Source organism: Elephas maximus, chromosome 2, assembly GCF_024166365.1.
Source record: "Elephas maximus indicus isolate mEleMax1 chromosome 2, mEleMax1 primary haplotype, whole genome shotgun sequence".
Lineage (NCBI taxonomy): Eukaryota > Metazoa > Chordata > Mammalia > Proboscidea > Elephantidae > Elephas > Elephas maximus.
The window spans coordinates 214456998-214475628 of record NC_064820.1 but is presented as its reverse complement, the minus strand read 5'-3'; the positions used below and the strand labels follow the sequence as shown (position 1 = coordinate 214475628).

General features: G+C 43.8%; 1 protein-coding gene across 3 annotated transcripts in view; it reads right to left on the bottom strand.

The window, feature by feature from the left end:
• The window catches only part of TOM1L2 (target of myb1 like 2 membrane trafficking protein), a 141163-nt gene that overhangs the window by 45767 nt on the left and 76765 nt on the right, over positions 1 to 18631 (bottom strand). For all 3 annotated transcript variants that reach the window (XM_049874742.1, XM_049874740.1, XM_049874741.1), the window contains exons 3-4: positions 6221 to 6299; positions 2195 to 2344 (exon numbers count right to left, since the gene is read on the bottom strand). In XM_049874742.1, the coding sequence (XP_049730699.1) occupies positions 2195 to 2344; positions 6221 to 6299 (229 nt within the window). The remainder of the gene's footprint in view (positions 1 to 2194; positions 2345 to 6220; positions 6300 to 18631) is intronic.

The following is an 18631-nucleotide window of genomic DNA, read 5'->3' as shown; positions in this document are numbered from 1 at the left end:
TCTGACGTGAAAGAACTCTCTGTGGCCATTGTGGGCCCTGCGGAGAGCCTTTTCCGTACAAGAAGCTCAGGCTGCAGTGGACCACCTTTTGTGAAAAAAAGACAATTTTCATTTTCCTCACGTCAATTACTGGGGTGTTGAGGCAGAGGTGTGGGCTGGCAAAGTTCCAGAACGTATGCATGAGTGTGTGTGTGTACAGGAGCGAGAGAGAGAGAGATGCTGGGGGAGGGGGAGCAGAAGAATGAAGAGATGGGGACACCCCTGCAGGAAGCACGGAAGGGGCACTGTTGTCATCCACACTCCCCTGACTCACACCTTCAGTGAACTACTGCCACCATTTATCAAAATAATATTTATTGAGTGCTTACTCTACATAGCCAACTGCTCCAGACCCTGGGGATATAATGTCCCTGGGCTTTCAGGGAACTTGCAGAGGGGCAGACAACAGAAAAGTTAGCAAACAAGTGCTTTAAGACCACAAAAGAGAATGATGTGAGAGAAGTGGGGGGTGGCAGAGAGAGACTGTCTGTGACTACTTTCATAGGGTGATGAAGGGTCTCTGAGTGTCCATCTGAATGATGAAGAGGAGCCAACCAACCATTACGAGAGTTGAGAAAGGACTTCACAGGGAGAGGAAACCCCAGGTGCAAAGGACAGACAGAGGCAACCGACTCCTCGGCTTGGCCTTTCTCCTCCCCAGCCTCAGGCTGACAGCTTGATCACACTGCTCCTGCCTTCTTGGCCCCATGCTCTGCCTGACTAACTTCCATTTGCCTTTGCTAGAGCCTCTGATTGGTCCCCCTCTTCTCTTAGCTTTTGTAGGGCCCCTGTCTGACCTCGACCACAGCACTCATCACCCCAGGTGGGATTCACTTGTTGACTGATGGCCTTCCTCCCTCTCACCTGAGTACTACGTCTACAACCCAGATCTGACTGTGTATGCCCCAGCTCAGAAACCTCCAGTGGCTTTCCATCACCTCCGGGACAAAGCACTAACTCCTCATCAAGCGTGGCCTACAAGCCTAACCACCCTTCTGGCCTCACCTCCTCTTTCCCTCTCCCCCATGTGCCTGCCTCACCCATTCTGCATTACACCCTCTTTCCCGAGTGACGGTTTAAAAATATGTCCACAAAATCTTTCATTCTCCTCTTTTCAAGGGGTGGAATTTAATTCCTCTCCCCTTGAGACTGGACCTGGTGACTCTCTTCTAACAAAGAGTCTGATGGAAATGACGGTGTGTGACTACTGAGACGGGGTCATAAAAGGCACTGCAGTTTTTTCCTACTCTCTCAGATCTCCTGCACTGGGGAAAGCCAGCTCCATGTCATAAGGACACTCAAGAGGTCTACATGGTGAGAAACCGAGGCCTCCTGCCAACAGCCATGTGGGCGTGCCATCTCAGAAGCAGATTTCTAGCCTGAGTCGAGCCTTTGGATGACATCACCCTTGGCTGACAACTGACCGCATTAGAGACCCTAAGCCAGGACCACACAGCTTAGCTGTTCCTGAACTCCTAACCCACAGAACTATGAGATAATACACAATTGTTGTTTTAAGTGCTAAGTTCTGAGGTAATTTGCAACAGTGCAATTAATAATGAAAACACCCCACACGGTATGAAATAATGGAAGCTTCTGGGTTTAAACATTTGCTGAAAAATATTTAATTTTTTATGTTTGTCCCACTGAAACCCTAAGCTGTCACTCATCAGCCAGTTGGCAGGGCTGTTCTCTGTGGTGCTCCTGTGTCCTTGCACACACTATCTTCTCTGCTTGCAATGCCTCTCGCACGTTGTCCTTCCATCAAGCTCCTCATGACCTTCCCTCCTCCCATTCCACCCTGCCCCCCCTCCCAGATTGGTGCCTGCTCTGTGACCTCACGAACCCTATACATGGCTCTGACATGGCCACATGGTCCCTGATGGCTCAGAGGTCTGCCAACACCCCACCTGCCCATGGGGGCAGCAGAGGGCCAGGTACCCAGAAAGTGTCACTGACGAGCCCTGTCAACTGGCTGGTGAGCCACAGCTTAGGGTTTCAGTGGGATGAGTGTAAAAAATTACATATTTTTCAGCAAATATTTAAACCCAGAAGTTTCCATTCTTTCATCCAAATTATGGGAAAGCATGAGGAATTGTCGATAAGGAGCCTCATTTTACTCTGTCCCAACAAAGTGGACAAGGGGCCGGCCTACCTGAATCAGAGCAAGCACTTTGTCCTGTACAATGGTGGGAGGGTTGTTCTTGGGAGAGATGATTTTGACCAGCACACTGTCGATGAAATCACGGTTAGCCACAAGGATGTGAAATCGGTGGCCACAGTTCTTCACACATGTCTCCAGCACCTGGTGTAGGGAGAAAGCGCGAGAGGTCACCACCACCGTGGGAGCCAGATTAGCAATGGGCACTGGGGAGGGCAGCTGGTCTCCACTACCCCTTTTGTTCTCCTCCAGATCTTCCTTCTGACACATCTCCTCCAGAGTCACAACTAGAAGAAATTCCCATACTCCACACCGGTCCTGCCTCCCAGGGATGACAGCAGCCCCTTGCTGACTGAAGTCTCCTATCCCTGCACAATAATCAAGCAATTAATTGGTAATGGAGGTACTAGTTTTGCATGAGAAGGATGCCATGTTTTAATGGGATCAAAATGACTGAGCCAGGCACTGAAAATTAGCATATTAACTCCTCTCTCCAGACCTGTGGGTATGAGGCAGTAGCCAATGGAACACAGGCTCTGTCACCAGAGGAGGCTGCTGTGACAGCTTCAATTACCTAGTGAGTTATTGGCCCTTGTACGTGAAGAAGCAAACACACACATACACACTTCACATACCTCCACAACCCTGCTTCTGCAACTAAAACTGGCAACCACAGAATATTTTCCACCTTTGATAAATGGTTTGCATGTCCTCAGTCGCCAGGAAGCTTTAAGGTTGGTGTTTAATTCGAGCCCTGCCTGCTCCTCCCTGTCTAGAAAAACGAGTTATACAGGCCTTCGAAAGTCATTACAGTGGAGAGATCCCAACTCAGAGCAGCCCTATAGGATGGAGTAGAACTGCCCCATAGGGTTTCAAGATTAAACCTTTACAGGAGCTGACTGCCACATCTTTCTCTCGCAGAGCGGCCAGTGCATTCAACTGCTGACCTTTCTGTCAGCAGCTGAGTGCTTAACCATTGTACCACCAGGGCTCCTCACACAGGCCTTAACCCCTCAGAAAAGTGCAGTACATGTGGGTCCTGGCCAGACAGTGAGTATGGCTATGAGCCTCAGCTCTGCAGCTTCCTCCCTGTGGCCCAGGACCAGTCTCTCTGAGCCTCAGCTTCCTCAACTCATCTGTAAAACCAGCACAATGGCTCCTCCCTTACAAGGCTACTGAGAGGATGAGGAAGAACGTGCTTAAGATACCTAGCAGGGCACCCTACGTATGGGACTAGCATTACTATTACTGCTATTCAGAGAGCTGCCAATACACTCAAGCCTGGGGATGGACAGCTTACTTCACCAGCAGAACAGATGAGATGCAGCCTGGAATTCAGAGCTACCAACTGGGAGGGTTTCTCTAGTTTCAAACACAACTCTCTGAACTCATATGACTACCTGGCCCTTCCCACCTTTGCCACCAGTGCCACAGTTGGCTAGCGGGGAATGCTTCCTTGGAGGACATCAGCAGCAGCACTGAACATCTCTGACTGCTTCAGTTATTCTCACTTGCCCACAGATATGACCACTGATCCATTTATACAGCCATCCCTCAGGGCTGGACTTGCAAGACCTGGCCTGCTCTAATTTGTTGAGGCCTGGCTATAATGGCTGGAAAACAAAGTCCAGGCTATGAAGGAACCAGCTTTCACTCCTCACAGTGACCCTGTGGGGGCTATGGAAATGAACCAGAGGTGTTCTTCCTGCCCTCAAAGAGCATAAAGTCATCCTTCTTTCTAACGTTCTCTAAAACCCTCCTCCCAATGTTACCTAAGCAGGCATGAGCGGGCTGTGTGGCCGAGGGGTTGGCAGGAAGCGTGCTTTATTTTGTGAGGGGCAGATAAAAAGGGAAGGACACAGGGCTGGAGAGGGAAGGCACATGTGGTGGGAAGGAGAACTAGACAAAGAGGAGCAGAGGGCTGAGGGCTGAGCAGACTATGGGCTGCGCCTGCCTCCACCCGCAGAGCAGCAGGGGCTAGTGTGCATGCCTCACCTTGAGGGGTCACACCCTTCACTTTTCCTGAGCTGCAGACTTAAAAGCCTGTATGTCCCAGCCTGCCCTCTGAGGTTCAGATACGCAGGCGTGAGAATGCCACAGACAGCAGCGGCAAGTGATACAGAGTGGCCCAAAACCCAGCAAAGCAGGAGGTGGGGAGGTGCTCCCTCTGCTGGTGGGGCCCCTCTGCCTGAGGAGACCCAGTGGCCTACTTCCATGACCCTGCCACTAAAGGCCCTAGGCAAATCTGCCCCAGAGGATTGTGGGGTATGAAACCCACAGCAGCAATTTTCCAGAAAGAAGCCAAAACCTAAAAAGTAAGCAAAAGGGGCCTCTAAGCAATCAGGAACAGTCATTTCAAGTCTATACACTAAAGCCCAAGCAAGAGCCCCTCAGGACCTCTTATTAGATAAATACTAACAATCCGGGTGGGCACAGTTAAGAAGTTTCCAGAGGCCTACAAGAAGCAGGACTGAGAGAGACTAATAGGTTATGAGAAGACAAAGCCAGAGAAATCACAAGAAACAGACATGAGACCTTGCAAAGTATACCAGGCTGGGCCCATTCAGCACAGGGACAGTGGCTCTGCACATTTCCAAAGTTCCCCATGAGCATCACTAGGTTTGCAGCGGAGACCTGACCCATCAGGAAGGTTAAACGATGCCTGTGGTGCTCTGAGGTAGAAGGCAGTAAGCATACAGTCCATTCTAGAAGGCATCCCACCCAGTGTGGCTACCATGATGCTGGGTGCATAGAGAGGTACATTGTCCACACCAGGAAAGGCCTCCCTCCCGTGTTAATACTTGTTCTCTGGTGGCTGAATTATTGGGAGCAGTTCATGTGGACATCACGCTGGATTTAGTGAACGCCTTGGCTCAAATTCTGAGGAAAAAAGCTTTCAACTCCCTATTTCTCTACTGGCCTTTTCTCCTTTATTTTTCCAATCCCAATTCCCTGGCACAGAAAACTGTCCTATTAAGTCCTAGGTTTTTATGTGGGCAAAAAATCCAAACAGTTTCTCTGCTTTGAAAGGAAGTGTTTTATATCAGTTTGGGATAAGTAACCCACTATTCCAACCTGTCAGAGAGGCCAACACGCAGACCTGTCACAGTCTGTGTGGTAAGAAAGCACCGTGACCCAGACTTTGTCACATGTTGGAAACAACACCGTAAGTCATCCTTTTCATTTTCTGCCATCTTAAGAAACAGCAAAAAGCTGGTCTGGTCCTGCAAGGAGCCACTTGGCAGACCTCAGGAGCCTCTGTAGCTATGATTACTTTCACTCCACGTGACAGGCTATTTGTGATGGCAATTCATGGCTTGGTAACTTCCCAGCTGGGCAAACCCCAAGACCTCTCTGAGTCTTGGTTTCCTCATTCTTACGAGGGGGGTGGGGAAATCTATTCTGTAAGGTTGTAAGCATCTGCTCTGACATCTTAGAAGCTTGGCACAGCCTCTAGCCCCACTCAGTAGCATTTTTCTGACGAATGCTGACACCTCCAGTAGCTACTGGCCCTGGTCAGAGCTGGCTTGAGGGCAGAAGGGGAGCCACGGCCAGGTCTTCAGCTTCTCAGTTCTGCTGGTGTACATTTACTGAGATGTGCTCACACCTGTTTCAGAGGAGGGCAGGGAAGCTTAGCCACAAAGCTGTACTGAGCACTTGAAGCACCTGCATTGAGCCCAGGCACTAGCTGCAGCTCCCGGAGGCTGTGCTGAGTAGACAAAGGGAAGGCCCTGTGAACGGACAGGGCAGGTAGGCTGGGTCTGCCCAGATGTTTCCCCACACCCTGGGAACTGCAAATGGTCAACACACTCAGCTGCTAACTGAAAGGATGGCGGTTCAAGCCCACCCATGGGCACTTGGAAGTAGGCCTGGCAATCTACTTCTGGAAAATCAGCCACTGAAGACCCTACAGAGCTCAGTTCTACTCTAACACCCACGGGCTCACAGTGAGTCAGAGTCCACTTGTCGGCAACTGGTAAAATAAACCATAGTCCCCAAGCCCGGGAGAGCAGCACTCACAGTTAATGCCAGCATCACTTCTCTGTAGTTCCGGTTCCCGTTGAGCCGCTTCTTTAGGGCTCGAATGGCATCCTTTGGCCTAGGGAGAAGGATATATTAAGATCCCTTCAAATTTCACTTTGGGGAACTGTGGGTACAATGAGTTCCTTTATGTGGCATTTTGCCTCCATTCTTTGGAAAAACAGCTTGGGAGATTTTTCTCCTAAACTGTGAGTTGTTGTTACCTTTGTTTGCCCTAGTTCTTTGGAGACGCAACTTGGGGGACCTGCAAGGTTGCTTTCTTTTCCAGAGGACTGTTACTTTTGCCCAGGGGAAAGTGTTTCTGCAGGCAGAAAATGTTACTTTTGTATAAGACCTTAGTTGACTGACATCTCACCAATAAGTGGAGATTGGTTGAACTGTGGTCTGGTGAGGGAAGCCCCACCTTGTAAATGAGGATTGAGTTATATAAATAGCTGAAGATCAGAGGTTTTCAAGGCCTCCTAGTTCATAGGAGCCAGGAGGGGAGTGTGTCCTTTGGGACATGGAAGTTCCTTCCAGGCCTGGTTAAAAAAATGTGGAGCTGAGAGAGCTGTCAGCTAGGAGCTGGGCTGATAAAGTGAAAACGCTGCAGCTGAGAGAGCTGCTGAGGTTTACACCTGGGCTGGCAGAAGTACAGAGCCACGTGGGAGCAGAGCAGTCCTGAAGCTGCTACACTGGCTATAACTGGGCCAGTTAGCAGCAGAGAGGCAGAGAGTGGAGAGGCCCGACAGCGAAGGGGCCTAATGGCAGAGAGGGTTGACAGTGGAGAGCTGCTGATAGGAGAACAGCAGCTGAGAAAGCTGAGTAGGCTGCTACACTGGCTATGAGCTGAGCCAATTAGCAGCAGAGAGGCTGATGGCGGGCAGCCTGATGGTAGATAGACTGGTGGTAGAAAGGCCAATGACAAAGAGGCCAGCATGGCAGATAGGGCAGCCACCCAGCAAAGAAGCCATGCCCACTGATCACTTGAGGAGGGCTGTGGGCTGGCTGAGAACAGTCTTAGAGCTGTTCCAGCAGAGAGCTTATCTTCTTTCTACATGAGCCTTTTTGCTCTGAGAGCTATCCTGGTCAGAAGCTGTTCTATACCAAAGAAGAGAGTAATGTCTCCATTTAGGGACCCATCCAAACTTTGACTATGTGCCTCCTGATGCTGATCCCAAGTTGTTCCTGTTACTTCCAAGTTGATCGCGATCTTGGGTTGTAGCCTGTTACCTTCCTAATAAACCACATAACTGTGAATATGGTCTGTGAGTTCTGTGTGGCTGTTGCAATGAATCACTGAACCTTGCAGAGAAAAGACTCCCATAAGGGGGAGTGGCTGATGTTACTCAACTGAGGTCCGTGCCCTGGAGCAGTTGAACCTACAAAACATACTCCAAATCAGAAAGAGAGAGAAAGTTTATTAGGAGGTGACACCAATAGGAAGTCTGGCAGCAATGCAGGCTGTTTTTATGGAGTCCGAAAAAGCAATTTCTACATCAGAACTTATATATCAGCTTTGCAAGAATTACAGTGTCTTCAAGTATGTAGCCCACAGATGGTCCAGATGAGTATACATCATAAGACAACCACAAGAAACTCTTTATCAGGCTAAAAGTATGCATGCCGGACATCTGGACTTGGCTAGTGGAACTGGCCTGCCAAGTTTACTCTAACTGAGATAAGGAGCAAGAAGAAAGTTACAGACCAAAAGCAACAGGCAGGCTTCCTAGCTGTCTGCCACCTTGCAGGCTGAAGGCCATCTCCCGAGAGAACAAAGAAAAGGAGACCAAGGCCGCAAGAGCCGAGAAGGCCCCACACCCCTTTGGAAAGAGTCCAGTGCCACTGGTGTAATAAAGGATGTTGTGAAAGTAAGAGTGTACAAAATACCAAGCAAAAGAAAAAAAGCTTACAGGTTACTTAGACTATCATGATGGTGTTATTTATGTCAAGCTCTCTAACGCCCCACTATGAAAAAGAGAAAACATGTCATGAAGCACTGGGGTCATACCGATGTCAGAAATAATGCAGAAGTAGGAAGGTGGACATACCGATGTCAGAAATAATGCAGAAGTAGGAAGGTGGACATATACCTGACCTCTGCCCCACAGGAACCAGCTTTGTGCTGATCCTGATTCTTATCCCTAATGAATTTAGACAATATGTTATGCTACATCATATCTACAGATTCACTCCTGTTTGTTTGAACTAGCACATATATAAGGTTATTCACTGAGGCACTATTTGTCATTGAAAAAGAATGGGAACAGACTAAGTGTCCATCAACAGGGAACAGGTTAGAATAAATTATGGTACATCCACACAATGGAATACTATGCAGCTTCACAAAAGAATAATGGCACAACTTATGCACCAATATGGGACAAACTCAAAGATCAGTGACTAAAGGAATATGCTGCACAGTGTATCAAGTATGGTACCCTTCTGAGTCGTAAAATGAAAAAACAAACTGGCACATAGCGCACATGCCAGTAGAAGGATGGAAAAATTTCTGGAAGGGGGTCTAAGAACCTACTAACACTGGCTGTCCTGAGGAGAGGGCAGGGAGGCAGGTTGGTCACTGGATTGCCTTGTTATATTACACTCAAGTGTCATTTATTCAAAACAAGAACTAGCGCGCTAGCAGGTAGCACATTGAGAGATTTTTTTTTTTTTTTTTTCCAGAGAAACCACAAAAGAGACACAAAGGGAGAGGTCTGAATATTCTTAAGTCTGAATATTCATTTTCTCCTGGAATCCACAGAATCGCTCCCTCTTAAGTGGACAAACTTAAGTGAGCCTACTTAAAGCTAAGGAGTCATGTGCTTAAGGTGATAGATCTCATGTGGATCCCAGAGAAAATCTTGTAGAATCATAGGCAGCTCCCAGCTTACAAACGGGCTGTGTTCAAGAGCTCATTCATAAACTGATTTTTTGAAACTCAAAATGCATTCTTTTTTTTCCCCGAAGTTTTATTTATTTTACTGTTGTTGAGAATATATACAACAAAACATACACCAATTCAACAGTTTCAACACGCACAATTTAGAGACATCGATTACCTTCTTCGAGTTGTGCAACCATTCTCACCCTCCTTTTCTGAGTTATTCTTCCCTCATTAACATAAACTCACTGCCTCCTAAGGTTCCTATCTAATCTTTTGCTTTGCTGTTGTCATTTTGACCCCATATAGTTCTTAAAAGAGCATACTGTCTTTTTTGCTAGTTAACTGAAACTACTGTTTGGTGTTAGGAAGACCTCAGGGTTTATTTTTGGTTTAATGTTTAAAGATTATCTCAGGGCAATAGTTTTAGGGTTCATCCAACCTCCATAGTTCCAGAAAGTCTAGAGTCCGTGAGAATTTGAATTCTGTTCTGCATTTTTTCCCTTTTGATCAGTATTCTTCTATGGAATCTTAGATCAAAATGTTCAGTCATAGTAGCTAGGCACCATTCAGTTCTTCTGGTCTCATGGCAAAGTAGGCAGTTGTTCACAGGTGCAATTAGCCTTCCATATCTTTCTCCTACTCCTGACTTGCCTTCTTACTCTGTTTGTTGCTCCAGGTGAATAGAGACTAATTGTTGTGCCTTAGATGGCTGTTTGCAAGCTTTTAAGACCCAAGGTACTACACAACAAACTAGGAGGTAGAACAGAAGCATTAAACACATTAGCAGGCCAATTAACTGGGATGTCCCATGAAACCATGACCCTAATCCTACAAACCAAGGAACCAAATCTCATGAGGTGTTTGGTTGTACATAAGCAGCCACAGCATATATATATATATATATATATATATATATATATATATATACATACACATATATATATACACATATAGTGGTTTTTGTAAATATATCTGTCATACAATTTTTGCCAATTCAGCTTTTTACAGGTGTACAACTTATTGACCGAAATTACATTGATCAGCCCTGCAACCCTACCCTTAATTAAGGCAATTTTTGCACCATGGCTAGCCCCCCTTTTTCTCTCCTCCCTCCCATCCCTGGTAACCACTAATAAACTTCAGTCTCTATACATTTGCCTTTTCTTGAATTTATATGTAAGTGAGGGCATATAATATTTACCCTTTTGTGACTGGCTTATTTTGCTCAGCAGAATATCTTCAAGCTCCATCCATACTGTAGCACATATCAAGACTTCATTTCTCCTACCGCCTGAACAGTATTCCACTGCACGTATGTACCACATTTTGCTTATTCATTCATCTGCTGGTGGTCATTTAGGTTGTTTCCACCTTTTGGCTATTGTGAGTAGTGCTACAGTGGACAGTGGTATGCTAGTCTCTTTTTTAGTTTCTGCTTTCAAGTCTTTTGTGTATATTCCTAAAAGTGGAATTGCTGGATCACATGGTAGTTCTGTTTTTAGTTTTTTGAGGAACTGCCACAGTGTTTTACACAACAGCTGTACTATTATGCATTCCCACCAGAAATGGATAAGGGTTCCAATTTCCCCACATCCTTGCCAACATTTGTTAATTTTGTTTTGCTTTTAACCTTAGCCATCCTAGTGGGGGTGAAAAGGTAACTCATTGTGGTATTGATTTGCATCTCTCTGATAGCTAATGAGGCTGAGCATCTTTTCATGTGTTTGCTGGCCATCTGAACATTCTCTTTGGTGAAATGTCTATTCAAGTCCTTTGCCCATTTTGTGATTGGGTTATTTGTCTTACTGTCGTTAAGCTAAGTTATTGGTTATCGGATTCTTGTCATATGTATGGTTTCCAAAGATATTCTCCCAGTAGGTAGCTTGTCTTTTCACTTTTTTGGTAAAGCCTTTTGATGAATGTTCTGGACTGAATTGTGCCCCCCAAAATACGTGTCAACTTGGCTAGTCCATGGTTCCCAGTATTTTGTGGCTGTCCACCATTTTGTGATCTGATGTGATTATCCTATGTGTTGTAAATCCTAACCTCTATGATGTTAATGATGTAAAATCAGAGGCGGTTATATTAATGAGGCAGGACTCAAAACTATAGGATTAGGTTGTATCTTGAGTCAATCTCTTTTGAGATAGAGAGAAGCGAGCAGAGAGGAGAGGGACTTCATTATCACCAAGAAAGAAGTACTGGGACCACAGTACGTCCTTTGGACCCAAAATCCCTGTGTTGAGAAGCTCCTAGTTCCAGGGGAGGATTGATGACAAGGCCTTTCCCCCGGAGCTGACAGCGAGAGAAAACCTTCCCCCTGGAGTTGGCGCCCTGAATTTGGACTTGTAACCTACTAGACTGTGAGAAAATAAATTTCTATTTGTTAAAGCCATCCACTTGCGGCATTTCTGTTATGGCAGCACTAGATGACAAAGACACGGGTTGAATTGTGTCCCCAAAACTCCTTGTCATCAATCTTCAAACAATAGAAAAAAAAATTTTATCAAGCAAACAACAATCAAACAAGAACAGGTGTGGCAACATTAATCTCTGACAAAATAGACTTTAAAGAAAAATCCACCACAAAGGATAAAGAAGGACACGATATAATGATTAAAGGTCAATAGACCAGGAGGACATAACCATAATATATATTTATGTACCCAACGACAGGGCTCCAAAATACATAAAACAATCTCTAACAGCATTAAAAAAGAGAAATAGACAGCTCCACAATCATAGTAGCAGACTTTAATATACTACTTTTGGTGAAGGACAGAACACCCAGAAAGAAGCTCAATAAAGGCACTGAAGATCAAAATGCCACAATCAACCAACTTGATCTCATAGACATATACAGAACACTCCACCCAAAAGGAGCCAAGTATACTTTCTTTTCCAATGCACATGGAACATTCTCCAGAATAGACCACATATTGTGCCATAAAGCAAGCCTTAACAAAATCCAGAGCATCCAAATATTACAAAGCATCTTTTCCAACCATAAGGCCATAAAGTTGAAATCGATAATGGAAACGCAAAGAAAAAAATCGAACACATGGAAACTGAACAACACCTTACTCAAAAACTACTGGGCTACAGAAGAAATTAAGGATGGAATAAAGAAATTCATAGAATCAAATGAGAATGAAAACACATCCTACCAGAACCTTCGAGATGCAGCAAAAGCAGTGCTCAGAGGTCAATTTATAGCAACAAATGCACACATACAAAAAGAAGAAAGGGCCAAAATCAAAACATTAACCCTACAACTCAAACAAACAGAGGGCAACAAAAGAAGCCCTCAGGCACCGGAAGAAAGCACATAATAAAAATTAGAGCAGAGTTAAATGAAATAGAGAATAGAAAAACATTGAAAGAGTTAACAAAAACAAAAGCTGGGTCTTTGAAAGGATCAACAAAATCAATAAACCACTGGCCAAACTGACAAAAGAAATACAGAAGAGGAACCAAATAAGAAATGAGATGGGCAATATCACAACAGACCCAACTGAAATTAAAACAATCATAACAGAATACTATGAAAAACTGTCCTCTAACAAATTTGAAAAACTAAAGGGACAAATTTCTAGAAACACACTACCTACCTAAACTAACACAAAGAGAGGTAGAAAGGTAACTAAACCTATAACAAAAGAAAAGATTGAAAAGGTAATTAAAAAGCTCCCAATAAAAAAAAAGCCCTGGCCCTGATGGCTTTACTGCAGAATTCTACCAAACTTTCAGAGAAAAGTTAACACCACTACTACTAAAGGTATTTCAGAGCACAGAAAAAGAGGGAATACTCCCAAACTCATTCTAGGAAGCCAACATAAACCTAATACCAAAACCAGGCAAAGCCACCACAAAAAAAGAAAATTACAGACTGATACTCTCTCATGAACATAAACGCAAAAATCCTAAACAAAATTCTAACCAAAAGAATTCAACAACATATCAAAAAAAAAATTTACCATGACCAAGTGGGATTCATACCAGGTATGCAGGGATGGTTCAACACTAGAAAAACAATCAAGGTAATCTATCACATAAATAAATCAAAAGACAAGAACCACATGGTCTTATCAATTGATACTGAAAAGGCATTTGACAAAGTCCAACACTCATTCATGATAAAAACTCTCAGCAAAATAGGAATAGAAGGAAAATTCCTCAACATAATAAAGAGCATTTATACAAAGCCAATAGCCAAGATCATCTTAAATGGAGAGAGTCTGAAAGCATTCCCCTTGAGAACAGGAACCAGACAATCATGCCCTTTTTATCACCGCTCTTATTCAACATTGTCCTAGAAGTCCTAGCCAGAGCAATCAGGCTAGAAAAAGAAGTAAATGGCATCCAAATTGGTAAGGAAGAAGTAAAGGTATCTCTATTTGCAGATAATATGATCTTATATCCAGAAAAGCCCAAAGAATCCACAAGAAAACTACTAGAACTAATAGAAGATTTCAGCACAGCATCAGAATACAAGATAAACATACAAAAATCAGTTGGATTCCTCTACCCCAGCAAAGAGAACTTTGAAGAGTGAATCACCAAATCAATACCATTACAATAGCCCCCAAGAAGATAAAATACTTAGAAATAAATCTAACCAGAGACATAAAAGACCTATACAAAGAAAACTACAAGACACTACTGCAAGAAATCAAAAGAGACCTACATAAGTGGAAAAACATACCTTGCTCATGGATAGGAAGACTCAACATTGTGAAAATGTCAACTCTACCCAAAGCGATCTGCAGAAGCAATGCAATCCCAATCCAAATTCCCATGGTATTTTTTAATGAGATGGAGAAACAAATCGCCAACTTCATATGGAAAGGGAAGAGGCCCTAATATATGAAGCATTACTGAAGAACAAAGTGAGAGGCCTCATACTACCTGCTTCAGACCCTATTATACTGCCACGATAGTCAAAACAGCCTGGTACTGGTACAACAACAGAAACACAGACCAAAGGAACAGAATTGACAATCCAGATACAAATTCATCCACCTATGAGCAGCTGATATTTGACAAAGGCCCAATGTCAGTTAAACGAGAAAAAGACAGTCTCTTTAACAAATGGTGCTGGCATAACTGGATATCCATCTGCAAAAAAATGAAACAAGACCCATACCTCACACCATGCACAAAAACTAACTTGAAATGGATCAAAGACCTAAAATATAAAAAATGATAAAGATCATGGAAGAAAAAATAAGGACAATGCTAGGAGCCCTAACACATAGCATAAACAGAATATAAAACATTATTAATAATGCACAAACACCAGAAGAGAAACTAGATAACTGGGAGCTCCTAAAAATCAAACACTTATGCTCATCAAAACACTTCACCAAAAGAGTAAAAAGATAACCTACAGACTGGGAAAAAAAATTGGCTACGACATATCCGATCAGGGTCTAATATCTAAAATCCACAAGATACTGCAAAACCTCAACAACGAAAAGACAAATAACCCAATTAAAAAATGGCAAAGGATATGAACAGACATTTCACCAAAGAAGACTTTCAGGGGCTAAAAGATACATGAGGAAATTATCAGGATCATTTAGCCATTAGAGAAATGCAAATCAAAACTACAATCAAAGCTAGCAATTAAGGCTAGCATTAATCCAAAAAACACAAAACAATAAATGTTGGAGAGGCTGTGGAGAGACTGGAACACTTATACACTGCTGGTGGGAATGTAATGGTACAACCACTTTGGACATCAATTTGGCACTTCCTTAAAAAGCTAGAAATAGAAGTATCGTATGATCCAGCAATTCCACTCCTTAGAATACATCCTAGAGAAATAAGAGCCGGCACACGAATAGATATATGCACACCCATGTTCACTGCAGCACTGTTCAGAATAGCAAAAAGATGGAAACAACCTAGGTGCCCATCAACAGTCAAATGGATAAATTATGGTATACTCACACAACGGGATACTATACAACGATAAAGAACAACAATGAATCTGTGAAACACCTCATAACATGGATGTATCTGGAAGGCATTATGCTAAGTGAAATCAGTCAGTAGTGAAAGGACAAATATTGTATGAGACCACTATTATAAGAACTCAAGAAAAGATTTAAACACAATGAAAACATTCTTTGATGATTACAAGAGTGGGGAGGAAGAGAAAAGGGTATTCACTAACTAGACAGTAGGCAAGAATTATCTTACGTGAAGGGAAAGACAACACACAATACAGGGGAAGTCAGCAAACTGGACTAAACCAAAAGCTAAGAAGTTTCCTGAATACAACCAAACACTTTGAGGGACAGAGTAGCAGGGTCCAGAGTCTGGGGACCATGGTTTCAGGGGACATCTAGGTCAAATAGCATAACAAAGTTTATCAAGAAAATGTGCTGCATTCCACTTTGGAGAGTGGCGTCTGGGGTCTTAAAAGATAGCAAGTGGCCATCTAAGATGCATCAATTGGTCTCAACCCACCTGGAGCAAAGGAGAATGAAGAACACCAAAGACACAAGGAAAACATGAGCCCAAGAGACAGAAAGGGCCAGATAAACTAGAGACTCCATCAGCTTGAAACCAGAAGAACTAGATGGTGCCCAGCTACCACCAATGTCCGTCATGACAGGGAATACAACAGACAGTCCCTTACAGAGCAGGAAAAAAGTGGGGTGCAGAACTCAAATTCACATAAGAAGACCAGGCTTAATGTCTGACTGAGACTGAAGACCTAGACTAAAACCATTTCCAAAGCCAACTCTTCAGATAAAGATTCGACTGGACTATAAGACATAAAATTATAATCGTGAAGAATATGCTTCTTAGTTCAAGTAGATACATGAAACTAAATGGGCAGTTCTTGTCCAGAGGTGAGATGAGATGGCAGAAAGGGACAGGAGGTGGTTGAATGGATATGGGAAATGCAGGGTGGAAAGGAGGAGTGTGCTGTCACATTATACAGAGAGCAACTAGGCTCACATAACAATGTGCGGATACATTTTTGTATGAGAAAATAACCTGAGCTGTAAACTTTCACTGAAAGCACAATTAAAAAAAAAAAAAAAATCAAACCATGCATTGCATTGGGCAAATCTGCAAAACAACTCTTTAAAATGTTAAAAAGCAAAGATGTCACTTTAAGGACTAAGGTGTGCCTGACCCAAGTCATGGTGTTTTCAATCGCCTCCTATGCATGCAAAAGCTGGAAAATGAATAAAGAAGACTGAAGAAGAATTGATGCCTGTGAATTATGGTGTTGGCAAAGAATGCTTAATATACATACCATGGACTGCCAGAAGAACGAATAAATCTGTCTTAGAAGTACAGCCAGAATCCTTCTTAGAAGCAAAGATAGCAAGACTTTGTCTCACATACTTTGGACATGTTATCAGGAGGGACCAGTCCCTGGAGAAGAACATCATGCTTGCCAAAGTAGACGGTCAGCAAAAGAGAGGAAGACCACCAAAGAGATGGACTGACACAGTGGCTGCAACAAGGGACTCAAGCACAACAATGATTATGAGGATGGCGCAGGACCAGGCAGTGTTTCGTTCTGTTATAGATAGAGTCACTATGAGTCGGAACCTAATAACTAACACATATATATTTATGACTGTTAAATCTTCTTGATTAATTGGCCCTTTTATCACTATATAATGTCCATATTGGAAACCCTGATGGAATAGTGGTTAAGTGCTACAGCTGCTAACCAAAAGGTCTGTAGTTGAAATCCACCAGGTGCTCCTTGGAAACCCTGTGGGACAGTTCTACTCTGTCCCGTAGGGTCGCTATGAGTCAGAATTGACTCGATGGCAATGGGTTTTTTTTTTTAATGTCCATATTTATCTCTTCGGATAGATTTTGTCTTAAAGTCTACTTTTCCTGATATTAAGAGTGCCACTTAGCTCTCTTTTGATTATTATTTACATGGAATATTTTTTCCATTCTTTCATTTTCAACCTATTTGTGTCCTTTGGTTTAAGGTGTGTCTCTTGTAAACAGCATATAGTTGGACTGTGTTTTTTTAATCCATCCTGCCACTCTCTGCCTTTTGATTGGAGGAAATACATTCTTCCTTAAATTCCTGTTACTGATATAAGATTCCCAGTCAGACCCACTAGCCCCTTAAGTTCACCTATTATGTGCAGCCCTGTGTCTAATGTGTTATCTCATTTAAATTATTCTAACCCAGTGTCATAGGTTGAGTTGTATCCCACAAAAATGTCTGTCAACTTGGCTAGGTCATGAGTCCCAATGTTGTATGACTGTCTACCATTTTGTCATCTGATGTAACTTCCCTACGTGTTATAACTCCTATCACTATGATGTAATGAGATGGATTAGTGGCAGTTGTATCGATGATATCTACAAGATTAGACAGTCTTAAGCCAATCTCTTTTGAGATATAAAAGAAAGAAGTGAGCAGAGAGACATGGGGAACCTCATACCACCAAGAAAGCAGTGCCAGGAGCAGAGTGTATCCTTTGGACCTGATGTTCCTGTGTTGAGGTGCTCCCAGACCAAGGGAAGGCTGATGACAAGAACCTTCCTCCAGAGCTGACAGAGAGAAAAAGCCTTCCCTTGGAGCGGCACCCTGAATTCGAACTTCTAGCCTCCTGGACTGTGAGAGAATAAATTTCTCTTTGTTAAAGCCATCCACTTATGGTATTTCTGTTATAGCAGCACTAGATGGCTAAGAAAACCTGGATTCAACAAAATTATGGGACTAAGAGTGACCCTAAAACATAAAGCTCCTAACCCTTAATGTCCCATAATCCTGCACTCTGGGGAGCCCCAAGTCTGGCCGCAGGCCAACCCTTTATACTCTACAGGTGGACTCCAGCCTTCCACCGATTGTATATCAATCTAGCTGGTCTTTCCTAGGTTAAATATTTATTATTTATTTATCAAATGAAAAAGTCCTTTCAGTTGTGTGTGAGAAAGCTGTGGGGAGAAGGAGACTCTGCCAATCAGCCCAATTTGGACAGAAATACACAAGAGCAAAGCGAGGCTTCTGGAAGAAATTAAAAAATAGCCCAGTCATCTATTTTCTATTACCAACTTGAAACATGGCTGCCCTGCAGGAATTTTTGGCTCCTGAGTCAAAGGGAACAGGCCCCTGCCAAGTGTGTCTGCAGTACAGCTGCAGCTTCCAAACAGGGATGCTGATTTCTACAAATAGGGGGCCTGACAGACTCCAATGTGGGGACTGTTGTGGGCCTGCACTGGTGAAAGTCAGTGGTGACTGGCTGGAGCAGGTATTGATTTCCTCCCTTTCAAAAGCTCTGCCAAGCCATGGTCAGCCTGCCCCGCAGCTCCAGTCCCTCTCAATCCAGTCCCACTCCTCCCTTCCTGAACTGCCACAGGGCAGAAGCTGGGCACGGCCTGCATTGCTGAATCACTTGTGGCTTGCAGGGTGTCAGCACGCTGGGGGCTCTCCCCAGTGTGGGGTGATGGTGGCAGCAGGAACCAGAGAGTCAGCAGGCACCGGGTGAGATGCAAGATGAAAATATATCCCTGGGAAGTAT